This window comes from Eurypyga helias, unplaced genomic scaffold, assembly GCF_000690775.1.
Source record: "Eurypyga helias isolate BGI_N326 unplaced genomic scaffold, ASM69077v1 scaffold8635, whole genome shotgun sequence".
Lineage (NCBI taxonomy): Eukaryota > Metazoa > Chordata > Aves > Eurypygiformes > Eurypygidae > Eurypyga > Eurypyga helias.
In genome coordinates this window covers 4,067-17,211 of record NW_010250735.1, presented here as the reverse complement: position 1 = coordinate 17,211, position 13,145 = coordinate 4,067, and the positions used below count along the sequence as shown (strand labels likewise).

At 41.7% G+C, this 13,145-nt stretch overlaps 1 protein-coding gene across 1 annotated transcript in view; it reads right to left on the bottom strand.

Annotated features, from left to right (window-relative positions):
• IFT122 (intraflagellar transport 122) overlaps positions 1–13,145 on the bottom strand; it is a 31,848-nt gene that overhangs the window by 15,199 nt on the left and 3,504 nt on the right. The window contains exons 6-15 of the mRNA XM_010151765.1: positions 12,165–12,311; positions 10,232–10,307; positions 9,497–9,692; positions 8,192–8,326; positions 7,377–7,579; positions 7,119–7,256; positions 6,214–6,378; positions 5,159–5,356; positions 3,508–3,648; positions 1,770–1,823 (exon numbers count right to left, since the gene is read on the bottom strand). Of these exons, the coding sequence (XP_010150067.1) occupies positions 1,770–1,823; positions 3,508–3,648; positions 5,159–5,356; positions 6,214–6,378; positions 7,119–7,256; positions 7,377–7,579; positions 8,192–8,326; positions 9,497–9,692; positions 10,232–10,307; positions 12,165–12,277 (1,419 nt within the window). The 5' untranslated portion in view covers positions 12,278–12,311. The remainder of the gene's footprint in view (positions 1–1,769; positions 1,824–3,507; positions 3,649–5,158; positions 5,357–6,213; positions 6,379–7,118; positions 7,257–7,376; positions 7,580–8,191; positions 8,327–9,496; positions 9,693–10,231; positions 10,308–12,164; positions 12,312–13,145) is intronic.

The window sequence follows — 13,145 nt, the reverse complement described above, 5'->3', positions numbered from 1 at the left end:
AACCTGCTTCAGTACACAACAGCATCACCACCACCACTCTCCCCACACGCAAGAGCTCGTGATGTCAGGCAGGCAGATATCGCTTCCGGCGCACCCGCACATCCTCTCCCGCTACCTGGAACTGCTCACTCGGGTTGAGTGGGAAGGGCCCACAGGGGCAAGCGTGCAGCGCACGGAGAAACCCGTTCCGTGAACTGCACCCACAGGGGTACGCTGGCTCCAAGGGACCAGTGCCATACACGTGTATGTTTATCCTGTATCTTGGGAACTCATTACTACCCTGGTTTGGATAAAATTGTTACTACTATTAGACCACGTCATACACAAATACACAGATGCGAACTGAATTTAAAGAAAACTGCACTAACAGGGGAAAAGCATTCCATGAGCATACAAAGCCAATGCTCTGCTGCCAAGGAGACTCAGCCGTCACTCCTGGTCACACCTACTGACCAGGCTGATACTGGACTGGTGTTGAAATTCCCTTTTACAAACTTGGTTAGAAGAATAATCAGAGGAGTTGTTACACCATTTTTTAAAGACCTCCCAGAATCTTGATGGATAGAGAGATCTGGCAGTTATGTTTCCTGCTGTCATCAATTAGGAAAAAACCGCATCATTACGGAGAGAAAACCATCCCATTAATGGCACGTGTGTGCTCAGTTACACCCTTACAAGCCTTAAAAGGAACCCGATACACCACTAGCAAGAGTAAGCAGTGATGTAGAACTCTCTCTTCAGAAGAAGCGTTTTCAGGAAGTCTGAAAGTAAGTTTATGCCTATTGACAAAGGAAATCTGCCTCATTAAATAGAATATAACATGACAATTCCAGAATATCCCCGTAGACACAGATCTGGAGAAGCATGTGTGGAAAAGAAAGGTTAGTAGTGGTGAGAGAATGACCTCATCTACCTATCCACCCTTTAAAGGCAAAAAATTTTTTAAAAAAGGGGGCGTGTGTCCTAATGCAGAACTTTGTCCCATGTTAGACACCAAGAAAAGTTAACTGCAGCCAACTGGCGCTCGGACAGAACCAGGACAGCTCTGCCGAAATGGAAGACAAGGAATATATTCTTTCAGAGGTGTAAATCTAATTAGCGTGAGAAAGAGGAATTCCCTTTATGCCATCTCAACACAGATCTCTATACTAAGTGTTATCGTGCAGTCTTTTGTGGAAGGAAGGGTGATAGCATGTCTTTTAATGTCCTCATGACAGACAGTTATTGTCTAGTGAAATTCTATCAAGAAGTGTGGAAAAAAAACCCCAAACTAGTGATTAGAGCACAGTATGGAAGCAAGGAATCCCAAATTCTATTTCCAGTTGCCACAGACTTGTCACGAGACCTTGAGTTTGTCATCTTATTTCTCTGGGCCTGTTTCTGGCTCTGCAAAGAAGAGATAATAATAATTACCCACCTCCAGGGGGTAAGGAAAGGCTTAATTAACTCATGTTTATGAAGTATTCTGCACTCAGGTCTGTTAGCACAGTAGTTTCTACCAATTATTAATTGAATATTGAACGTTTTTCCAGTTTTTCTGAAGACAGTTTAAGTTCTCGTTGTCTCACATACTCATTTTTTTTCCCCTGTGAAGTTTCAGTCATATGACTGGAATTCAAGTCATCTCTGCTAATCAGGAGATTTTTCACTCTAACACATCTCCAACAGTCCGAAGCACTATCCAAACAAAAGTCCCTCCTAAACAGAAAGTACTGATTGTGGGACAGTACTAAGCGTAAGGAAATACACTGTCTTTAACATTCTCTTACCTCTATGTTGCTGATCAACTCTAGATATCTAAGGTCTTGTACCCTGGTAAATGCCTATTGAAAAAAGAATAAAAAGGATTAACTTGAAAAGCCAGAAAAATCAAGGTAGTATTGTTACACATAAACCAAGCTGTCTTCATGCAAACAGGGTGGACAGAAATACCCTGAGGTTTGTGTAGTCCGTAACCCGATGGGCTCTGACTGCAACTGGGGCCCCTGAGGCTTTACAGTAAGACACGGGTACAATCCAAAGAGCTTATCACTGAAAATAAACAGCAAGGGCAGGGACTAATAGGTGTGCATACATCAGGCCCCCAAGAAACTGACATTTTAAATATTACATACTTTTATTCTGGATATTTTATAGCTTCTCCATTTAGACGTGAAGCATGATACAGACAGGGAAATTTAAGGAAACTATTACCAGGTAGACCATATAATTGATCTTCTTGCCAAAGCATATGCTTATAGTTTTTATACCATTCTGAAAATTCAGAGTGCAAGCTGCTCCGGGAGAGGAAAGGAAGTAAGAAGACTGCGAGATAAAAGTACTGCAAGACAGCGTAATATCTTTTGCAAATGGAGATAAATGTGCAACCCAAAGTCTCAAGTGGCAGTCACGTGCGAGTTACAGCAGCTTAGCGCTTATATTCTTGACATGCATCAAAAAATAGAAATTAACTCTTTAGACCGCACGTTCAAGACTTCTAACCAAATGAATGCTTAAGAGGGCATAGAATATTCTGCTTACACCAGATCGGACTAGGAACTGAGAGCCTTTAATGTCAAGAAGCTGCTTTTGTTCAAATTAATCCGCTCTAATTCTAAGAGGGCAACTACTTTAAAATTCCAAGGAGGCACTGAAAACTTCTTTTTAAGAATATCTATTTGCATAAAGCTGCCTATGAAACTGGAATTATTCTGATGCCTCCACTTAAGAAAAAAGAAAAATAAAGCATTTCATTTCCTTTAAAAAAACCCCAAAAATCTGTTATTAAAAGATGCCTATCATTACAGGCCATTGCCTGCGTATTTTTAGACTGTTTTGTCTTTCATACAATATTCATGATACTGAACTCAGTTCGCCCTCTCGTATTTGAGAAAAGGTAGTGAAAGAAAATAGACAAGTCTTTTATGCCGGAGAAAACTCTGTTCTTCAGTGTATGCTATTCCCAAAACCAAGGCATTGCAGACAGAAAAACGACCAGAATGATGTCATCTCATCCCCACTGCCTTCAAAGAACATTAGTCCGTAAATAACAAAGAATAGGAAACCTCCACATTTGAACTGACGTTCTATTAAATACTTAGGGGGAAAAAAGAGTAAGTTCCAGCGCTGGGGAAGGGCGGGAGACAGCCAAGGCATTCGTTCTTTGCTGCCACCCGGTGGTCAGCAGCACCACTGAGCGACTTCCCTCTTCCATTTCCCTCACATTCATTAACGCATTTTCCAGCGGATGAAAGAATCCATTTTCTTGCATTTAACACTTTGATTTAGAACATGGCATTTATCTAGAGTAATAAATTCCATTTCAGTTCAAAACGTCCTCTCAAGATCTTGAGGATATAACAAAGCAATGTTTTCTCTGGTACGCGGAATAACACATACACGCTAAAGAAAAGGAAGATTCTAGCCCAGGAACACCACTTTGTATTCCAACCATGAAACAGGCATTATACACACACACTATATATAAAATATAAAACAAGTTTTCTGCTAAGCAAGTATCTGCTTTACCTTTTTAGCAGTTTCAATCTCCAGCCCTTCTAAAGCTTCCATGGCCAGTTCTTTCCAGTCAGTATCAGTTACCCCTAAACACGCGATTTGATAGGCTTCTTTAAACATTTTTCGTTCCAGATATTGATACATGGGTGCAGACTGAGGATTTCCATTGAAAAACATGTATTAGAGAGCATAATACTGAGAGATATTAGTGAAATTATCTACATATGTTGGGGCAAAAAGGAAATTCCCATCACAAATGTTACAAGCTCCACACAGAATAAACATACAGTTTTTGTAGGACAGAACATTCTGGGGTGATTATTATCGTATCTTCAGACAGCCTGGGTTAATTCTATTCCAAACTCATCCATCTTGAAATCTTTAGCTCCTTGCTAATACTATGGAAGCAGAGCAAAGGGAGTGGTTTGTTCTCAAAGGCTAGAAGCATAAAAAGCGGCCTGACAGCCCGGTGTGAAGCATCCCTGGAAATACTGGGACACAACAGGAAGAGGTATCATGAGGAAGTAACCCTTCTGCGCCAACCCTGAGAACAAAGCTTTTTACCGAGACTGCAACGATTAAGCCCAAAAGCCACTGACCTCAAGGACCTGGCCTAAAAGGGAATTAAAGCTGTCAACCGCAGCCTGACACAGGCCGACTAAGGCTCAGGATCTGCAGCTACAGCACGAACCCTTTGAGCGAGCAGGAGGCACTGCAGCTACATTACCTTTAACTCAGGGGTTGTAAACCAGACTGATTTCAGTCTGATAACTACACTTTTCGGTACTCCCTCCCTCCAAAAGCGTAGCTTTGGCAAAGCCCCTGCGACACCTCACAACAATTCCATGGCATACTGGTGCCTACAGCAGGCCAAAGCCAGGCTGAGTGTACCCAGCCTGCTCAGTCTCATGGCTGTCAACCACACTGCATGACCCAGAGCCTAATTAAGGATCTGCATAATGACCCAGAGGACCAGGCAGGGGTCTGTGACACAGGTATACACTGGTTAGTAACAGCACATGGCACTTTTGCTTTCTTTGCTGACTCAGTTTCAAATCCTGGCCACACTTGGGTGCAGGTCACTTTTTTTTTCCCTCTCCTTTCCTTTTTTCATTTTGTTTCTTGGACTGTTTCAGACCCTTCCACTGCTTCCCATAATGCAGAAAACAGCACTTGGTGGAAAGCACCTCTACATTTAGAATATAAAGACTACACACGTACTATACATTCAGACTAAAATACTCAGCTTAATATTGCCTAAGAAGTATGTAGATGAAACAACAATAAGCCAGTATTTGATGTGCTCATAGGAAAAATAAAATTACAACTTGAGGAAAGCTACCATGGACTACAGTACAAATACAGGAAGAGGTAACACCGGCACCGTAACTTCATCTTTGCTTTTAGATTATGGGTACTTGGAAGTGGAAAGGGATAATTAGAAATCACAATCAACAACAGCAAAAAGGAAGTTAGGTTAATTAATGCCAAATAAACAAAAATAAAATAGATGATGCAACGTAACTTAAATAACAATGAAGAAAGTGCAAACTGCAATAATTTTGGTAATGGAATTCGAGTAAATCTCAGAAAAGCTTCTTCACTTCTTAAACATTGATGTTTATGAAATGTAAGGCAACACTTAATGAGATTAAAGGATTACCTGCGGAACTTCAACAGCTGACATGGAAAAACCATGAAGACAGAAGATCTTGGAGCCGCTGTAACCCACAACAAAGCCTTGAAGTTTTTGCTGATGGACAGGGAAGTTACTAGCTTTGATATTGAGATAACCCCCTCCAGAAAAGCAAAGCATATCCTCACACTGTGTATTCCAAGCCACACTATTAGCATTGGGTTCCTAACGAGGAAAATAACGATGATTACAACAGATGCAATCACATCTTCTTTCTTATACAATATGCATCCTTCAGCTAACATGTCTGACCTATTACAGCCCAAGTGTGTATGTACCCACACTTATTATCTACATTAGGAATACAATAGGCTTTACAAAACAGATTTACAGGGACATATTTTACATTTTAATAAACAGCTGTAATTGGTTTGTATTTACTAATGGTCTACACTGTCAAAAATGTAGAACATAATATAAAATTCCACAGTAATACACTGTTAGTTGCTAGCACATTTAATTGATCATTTTTCTCCTGTTACAAAAAGAAAGTTACAGCCCCTATTTTTGCAGCACCTCATACTTTCTATCCAGTGTTCTCTGAAAACGTTTCATCAACATTAATGAGCGAACCCTTAGAGTGACTGCTAAACTGCCACTGAAGAGAGAATTAACATTACTCATTTTATAGTCTGGGAATACACGATGAACAAAGAAGTTTAGGCTTTAATTCTGTTCATACTAATGATAAAGCCAAAATGCTCGTAAATGTAATGCTTCAAAGGGAAGCAGGACAGAGCTCTAAATTAAACTGAAAAGGTCACATGTTTAAGTGCTCTTTATTCGGCTCTTGCTCACATATTTCTCCTGTCTTCTAATTCCTTGTCCACCATCTCTAAAAGGGTAGTTTCGATACAGAAACAGATCACAGTTAAACCCCACAAAATGCGGTTAATGGCTTAAATGACAGTTACATGAATTTCTGCACAGCATCACTTTTGGTATGTCCTGTGCTCCAAATCACTCCCTGCACCTTCCCCTTTTAAAAATAACAATTAGAAACCCCCAACTTTGAACTGTACCTGAAACAACAACTCTTTGGTACGAATATCATACACGAGGCAGGTATCATTTTCATCAACCACGGCCAGCTTGTTCCGGGATGCGCTCATATCCAGGCAGCGCACAGCTGTGGAATGCTTCAACAGGACGATTGCAAAGACGTTATCGACAAATATCTTCAGTATCTAGACATATTTGAAACCATAGTCAGTCCACCCATTTTTGTTCCTAAAACTAGAAATAGCATCGCAGGTACAAACTTTAATGCTGTTTAAAGCATGCAGCTGCAATCTCTTTTTCCAGAGATAAACTGCATTAAAATTAAGGAAATACTTTCGGTTTGAGGTAACTGAAAAAGACTTGTTTCCACAGCGCAGCCCAGGTTCCAAGCCTGTACAAATGAAACACACACTATACAGCCTGGATTTTTAATCCTCCACTAGTTAAACAACTACATTAATATAACTCCCCAAGAACACACAGCATAGGTACAGAAGACAAAGTATCTCAACTTCCTCTCCCTACCAATACCTCTGGGCTCCAGTTTGAAATTTTCAGCTGCTGAGTGGCTTGTGAAACAGACAGCAACTTCACCTCTAGAGCATCCACACCTTCACAAGTGGTTATCAGGAGAAGTGTACGTGCCCACACCAACCCCCACTAATGACAAACCCTCTCTCAGTTCATCAAAAACTCCATTTTCATCAGCTGTTCCTAACAACTTACGGGCTTTAGACATGTTTGTATGAGTTATACAGTCAAAAAAATGTGAAAGATTAAAGCAATTAGTTTTTAATCATGAGATGAGACTGTCAAATAAAATTCTAGGTTGTAAAAGAGCATGATGCCCCTAAGGGCTCCCCCTAAGAGCACAGAACCAATTCCAGTTGCAGTGAGAAGGCACATACCAGACATTATGTGTTACCTGACCATTCTTTAGACCAACTAAGAGGCCTTCTCTTCCTGGAGGTCCTCCAATTACTTTAATATACCGAATAAGAGATTCCATCAGCCATTCTCGTTCTTTAATGCCACTAAATGAAAGGCACTGTAACCTCTTCTCCTAAAGACACAATAACATACAGTACAATTATACAGTACAATCCTTTCCCACCAGCTCTTTGGACAGCTATCTTAAAGTACAAATGTACCCCAAAACTAGTCTGGATTTTAAGGCACATACCTGGCATAAAATAATGTGATTTGAACATACAACCAGCAAGTTGCATTCAAATTTTTTTACTATCTTTTCCTTCACGCGATAATACATATCTGAAGAATCATCCGAGTATAACTCGTAAATCAAGATTTTCTCTGGCATCTGGATTGCTAATCTGTTTTTGTAGATTGCAATTTTCTTTACAAGCTCTCTGCCTTTTATTCTAACTAGGAGAGAAAAAACACAAAACCACTATAGTATAGGCCGACACGAAAATAACGGGTACAGAAAATCAGAAAACTTACCAATACATTAAAATTGAGTATTTCTACAGCACCTCTAAAATTAAAAGCAGGTTCCTGCTCAGATATGTTTTTTGTTCTGAATTTACTATCCCTGTCACAATTTGTTACCCCCTATTATTTGTCAACAGTACATTCTGGAGCAAAACTTTGATTCTTTGCCATAAAAAGCTGGTGGATACCAAAAACCAAAATGAGCACAAACCCTTGAGGCTGCAAGTAAGAAAAAAGAAAAAGCTATATATGATGTACAGTATTTTTATCTCACTGGCAGAGATTAAAACCTTATCTTAAAAGCCTCTGCCCCTCCCAATGTCCTTTCAAATCCCCACATCTTTTATTAAGCTTGTCAGCGCTGATCCTCCAGAATCCAAGTTTGCACTCTCATCCTGCAAACAGTATTCCTCAGTTTTACTGTCAAAGTGACAACAATCTGTCTGGTACGTGCAGCACGCATTCCAAGTGTTCGGATGGCTATTAATTAAAACAAAACAGAATGAGAGCGAAGCTTTGGCCTGACTGCAAGCGTAAGATTACCTTTCTGTTCAGTGATGAGGTGTTGGACAATAACGTCAGTCATGCTGTCTCTGTACGCATAGCGATCTTTATAGAGGCCATGAACAGTGCTGAAAATCAACTGATAGAAGGATATTGTTCCATCTTGACATCCTACTGCCTGAACACACGAAGAAGAGAATTGTAGGTAACTGCCACATGTAGGTGAGAATTGGCAAAACAAGCAGTATTTACACGAACATTACATTCCTCCTCCTGCATAACGTACAGATTGATACCAACTGCAGCCTACTTTACTGAAACAGTGGTAAAAGCACAGTGCAAAATGAGGACTCAAATCACCCTCATGTTGGGGGTTTGGTTTCTGGTTTAGGAGGAGGGTAGTGGTGTGTGTTTTTAAATTCCTCCTTCACATCTGCACAATGACAGAGAGTGCAGCATTTACGGCTAACAGTTGCCTTGTAGGCATTTTCCACAAACCATAATGCTAGGAACTCAAACAGATCTGAACGTTTTCATCCCATCACAGAATTACATTTGGCCAACCTACAAGTTATTAGCTACCTTTTTTCTTCTTTTCTCGCCTCTTTTTTAATGAAAATGCAGCAAACACTATCTGAAAACGGGCGTTACCCTCATCCACACCCTTCTTACAGCCCAAGTTTTACTTCTGCAGGATGTTTTTAATTTTGGTCATAGTTCTAGGACCTCACTAGACACTGCTTAGGTTCTGCTGCCTCAGCAAGAATGTCTAGACTAAGCAACTGAGTTTGGAAAGTATGGTCTGCGCTGTTTCTGGCTGGGATAGGCTTAAATGTCTTCACAGCAGCTAGTCTGGGGCTGTGTTTTGGATTGGTGCAGAGAACAGTGTTGATAACACAGGGATGTTTTAGTCACTGCTGAGCAGGTCTGACAGACAGTGAAGGCCTTTGCGGCTGCTCGCCCTACCTCGCCAGCGAGTGGGCTGGGGGTGCACAAGAAGCTGGGAGGGGACACAGCCAGGACAGCTGACCCCAACTGACCAAAGGGATTTCCCACACACATGGCATCAGGGGAAGAAAGAGGAATATGGGTACGTTCAGAGTTATGGCATTTGTCTTCCCAAGTAACTGCTAGATGTGAGGGAGCCCTGCTTTACCTATTAAACTGCCTTTATCTCAAACCACGAGTTTTCTCACTTTTCCTCTTCTAATGGTGTCCCCCCATCCCACTACGGGGGGAGTGAGCCAGCGGCTGTGTGGTGCTCAGATGCCAGCTGGGGTTAAACCACATGGTCTTCCCTTACATGACAAACTGCCTGTGAAAACGTCAGAGAAATGTTCCTACTCACCACATAGTTGGAGTCTGGTTTAACCTTGCACGTCCACACCCAACTGCTTTGCTCTCCTATGGTACCGAGACGCACGCCATCCTTCGTGAAGAGGGAAACTTGTTTATCTGAACCTCCCAGTAAAATATACTCTCCTTTACTAAAATAGCTAACACAGCAAGGATCAAAATTGAGCATTCTGTCCTTTCCAATCTACAAAGGAAATTCAAAAAAAAAGTCAAAAACATTAACAAAAGGATCTTTTCATACTTGCCCAAGGCAACGAGTGCTGTCACCGATACCATTCTTCTCATTTCTCCAGCCCTGCACAACTTTCCTATACCCCAGAACCACTGGCGATATTAAGATACCCAAAGACAGCTCCAAAATACACTCAAGAACCCCTCCAGTCCCAAACCAGTCTACTTAGAATGCAAGCAACTCACAGACTCCCCTTTAACCAGCTGAAAAAAATACAAAGATCTCCTCTACAGACCAGTAAACCGTACCACTAAAATCAGCAAAGTTGTAAAAGCTTTAGTACAAGAACTTTACGACAGTGGCTGAGTTGCCGTAGGAGAAACAAGAGCTGAAGGAAAAGATGGTTGAAAAAAAGCAGACTCAAAAGATTGGGAAAACAGAAAACATTTAAAGTAGCTAATAAAGCCCTAGTATAGAAACACTTTGAATACAGGACAGGAAACGGGATCAGAAATACGCTGCCACTCTAGAACGCACTTTCTAACACATACCTGTTTGCCACTAAGCTGGTAAAAGGAAAGTTTCTGACCCCAGTCTGCCACAGCTAAAATGTCATTGCGTTCCTCTCTAACAAAAATAAGAAAAAGAAGAAATAATTATCTAGTAAATCTACAGCGATTTATTAATATGTTTCTTAGAGCAACACAACCACAGAACAGGACAGCAGCTCGAAGTTCACATTGCTCTCTGAACAAACCACACACTGAGAGGACAGCAGATACACCTTGCCATCTAAAGCGGAGGAAGACGGCTACGCCAGCAGCGCACACGACGACGCCAACGGTCCCTTAAACAGATGAAGCACCTGGGGCTGGATTCTGCCCTTGGCTACAGTAGTACGGAGCCACCATAACATCAGCCGAGCAAGAGTGAACTACAGGGTGAGAGGCAGGGGGGAGAAGTTGTTCCTGCGAGACCAGCAGAAGCAACGCTTCAGGTCTCAAATTCGTTAGCTTTGGTACTCTGACATGAGCCGTTCAGCTTGGAGCAAAACATGAGAGTCACCTCCTCCACAGGTTCTCGCTTGGGAAGAAGGGAGGCTGTAACCCGAACATTCTGCTGCAAAGAACGCCTCTGGCCAGACACTGAACAAAACACAGGCTGAAGAGCTGTTCAGTGAGCACCGTCCCTTTGCTCAGTGCATGATGCATGCACCCGCGGGGAAAAGCAACACACTATCACATACTCCAGAGCTACCTCACACTGAACACATACTAGCAGAATAAATTAGCACCGTACAGGCAACTATTCATCTAGAACTTCCTAACTTTTGAGTATCTGATTTAATGCCCTGAATAATACTCTCTGCCCTCAGTCCTTTTTGTAAATCTCTGTTATAGGTAATATAGAGAGAGATGCTTCTTTGAAGTTTCACTCGCAAGTTGAAATCCAGAGGTCTCTTCTTCCTCATGGTCTTCTCGCTCTGACCGACTATACTGCCTATTGCAGGGCCTGGCAGTCAGTACTGAAACCTCCTCTAGACAGCTGTGAACTGACTCCTCTTGTTCATCTGCTCTACTCCAAAAATTCTCCCACCTACTACAGTAGCAATTATTTATTCACAGATTTGGAACAATATTCCCTCTGAACTGAAGTGAAAAAACTCTCTCCCTGTGTATCCAAACAGAACCTGCCCCCCCAGCCAAAAAAACACCCAAACAACGACCAAACCACAAAACCAATACAAAAGAAAACAGAAATGTTTTTTGAGATATGGTGAGGCCGCACCTCAAATCCTGGGTTCAGTTTTGGGCCCCTCACTTTGAGACAGACACTGAGGGGCTGGAGCGTGTCCAGAGAAGGGAACGGAGCTGGGGAAGGGTCTGGAGCACAAGTCCTGTGAGGAGCGGCTGAGGGAGCTGGGGGTGCTCAGCCTGGGGGAGAGGAGGCTCAGGGGAGACCTGATCGCTCCCTGAAAGGGGGATACAGAGAGGTGGGAGTTGGTCTTTTCTCCCAAGTGACAAGCGATGGGTAAGAGGAAACAGCCTCAAGTTGTGCCAGGGGAGGTTTACATTGGATATTAGGAAAAATTCCTTCCCGGAAAGCGCTGTCAGGCATTGGAACGGGCTGCCCAGGGAGGTGGTGGAGTCACCATCCCCGGAGGGATGTAGGAGACATGTGGACGAGGTGCTCAGGGACATGGCTTAGTGGTGGACTTGGCAATGCTGGGTTAACAGTTGGACTTGATGATCTTAAAGGTCTTTTCCTGCCTAAATTTTCTATGATCCAAGTGGAATTTTTCCCAGTTTCTCCATTCAATTAAAGACTGGCAGCAAAGCCAAAACCCCAGTATATTATCACTTAAAAAAGGTAACTGTACTTGGCATTAATCTGTTTCAGCAGGGATAAAAGTCAAGTTTCTGCAACCAATAAACCCAAGATTACCTATTCAGCACAAAAAAAAGGAAGGATGAAATTATTTACCTGGACGGATTCCAACAAATTGACCATATTGGAGATGAAGCACCCCCTGTACGCTCAATTTTAACTTTCTCCTCTCCATTTTTATTCCTTATGCTGACAATGCCGTTGAACATCCCCAAAGCAAGGTACTGGCCATCATTTGTCCAGCTGATAAAACACACACATACTGAAGAGCAAACTACTAAAAACAAGCAGCAGGAAGGTAGGATGGTACAGCATACTCAAATAAGGATGATAAATAGAAATATACTTCTAAGAGGGAGTTCTGGGAGATAGCCAGTAATCCTACAGTTTGTTTATGCATCTAAATCCACATTTATGGCAACAGCATGCACTACAGCAAGAACATTTTATTATACACACAGAAATAAAAAAATATGTAGAAATAAAAAAAAAAGCTATCATCTGCTTGCTATAGTTCTAACATGTGCGAAGTAACATACATTTTGGGGGATGACAGTGCTGGCAGCAGACCAGACTGCTTTAAAAGCCACATTTAGAACCGTGATCAGATAAAACCGGATGGTGCTGGGGCAGAGAAGGCCTGGTTTCTATTCTTGTCTCTACTGCAGCGAGATGGATGACTTTACACAAATTAAATGTACCCTTGCTTCAGGTCCCCCATAACAAGAATATGTTCTTCTACTGGAAATACCAACAACACAGAAGATGAACAGCTCTATAAACAAAAAATGTCATTATTTTTCCTCATTTCACTGTTACTGCTCAAGATGGCTAAACGGAGAGAGAAGTTAGGGCACTTGCTCAACACCAGAACACCTCTGACACTTTCAGAATTCAGCTATTAACGTTACCAAACAAAAAACAAACCCCTTTGCTATTAAAAAAAAAGGGAAGGAAAAAGAAAAAAGCTCTCTCTGAGAAGACTACACAAGAAAGAACAAATCACCTCTGATAAATATTAGTCATATTCCTACTGGAGCATTATAAATGCCACACGGGTATTTTAATGACGCGACG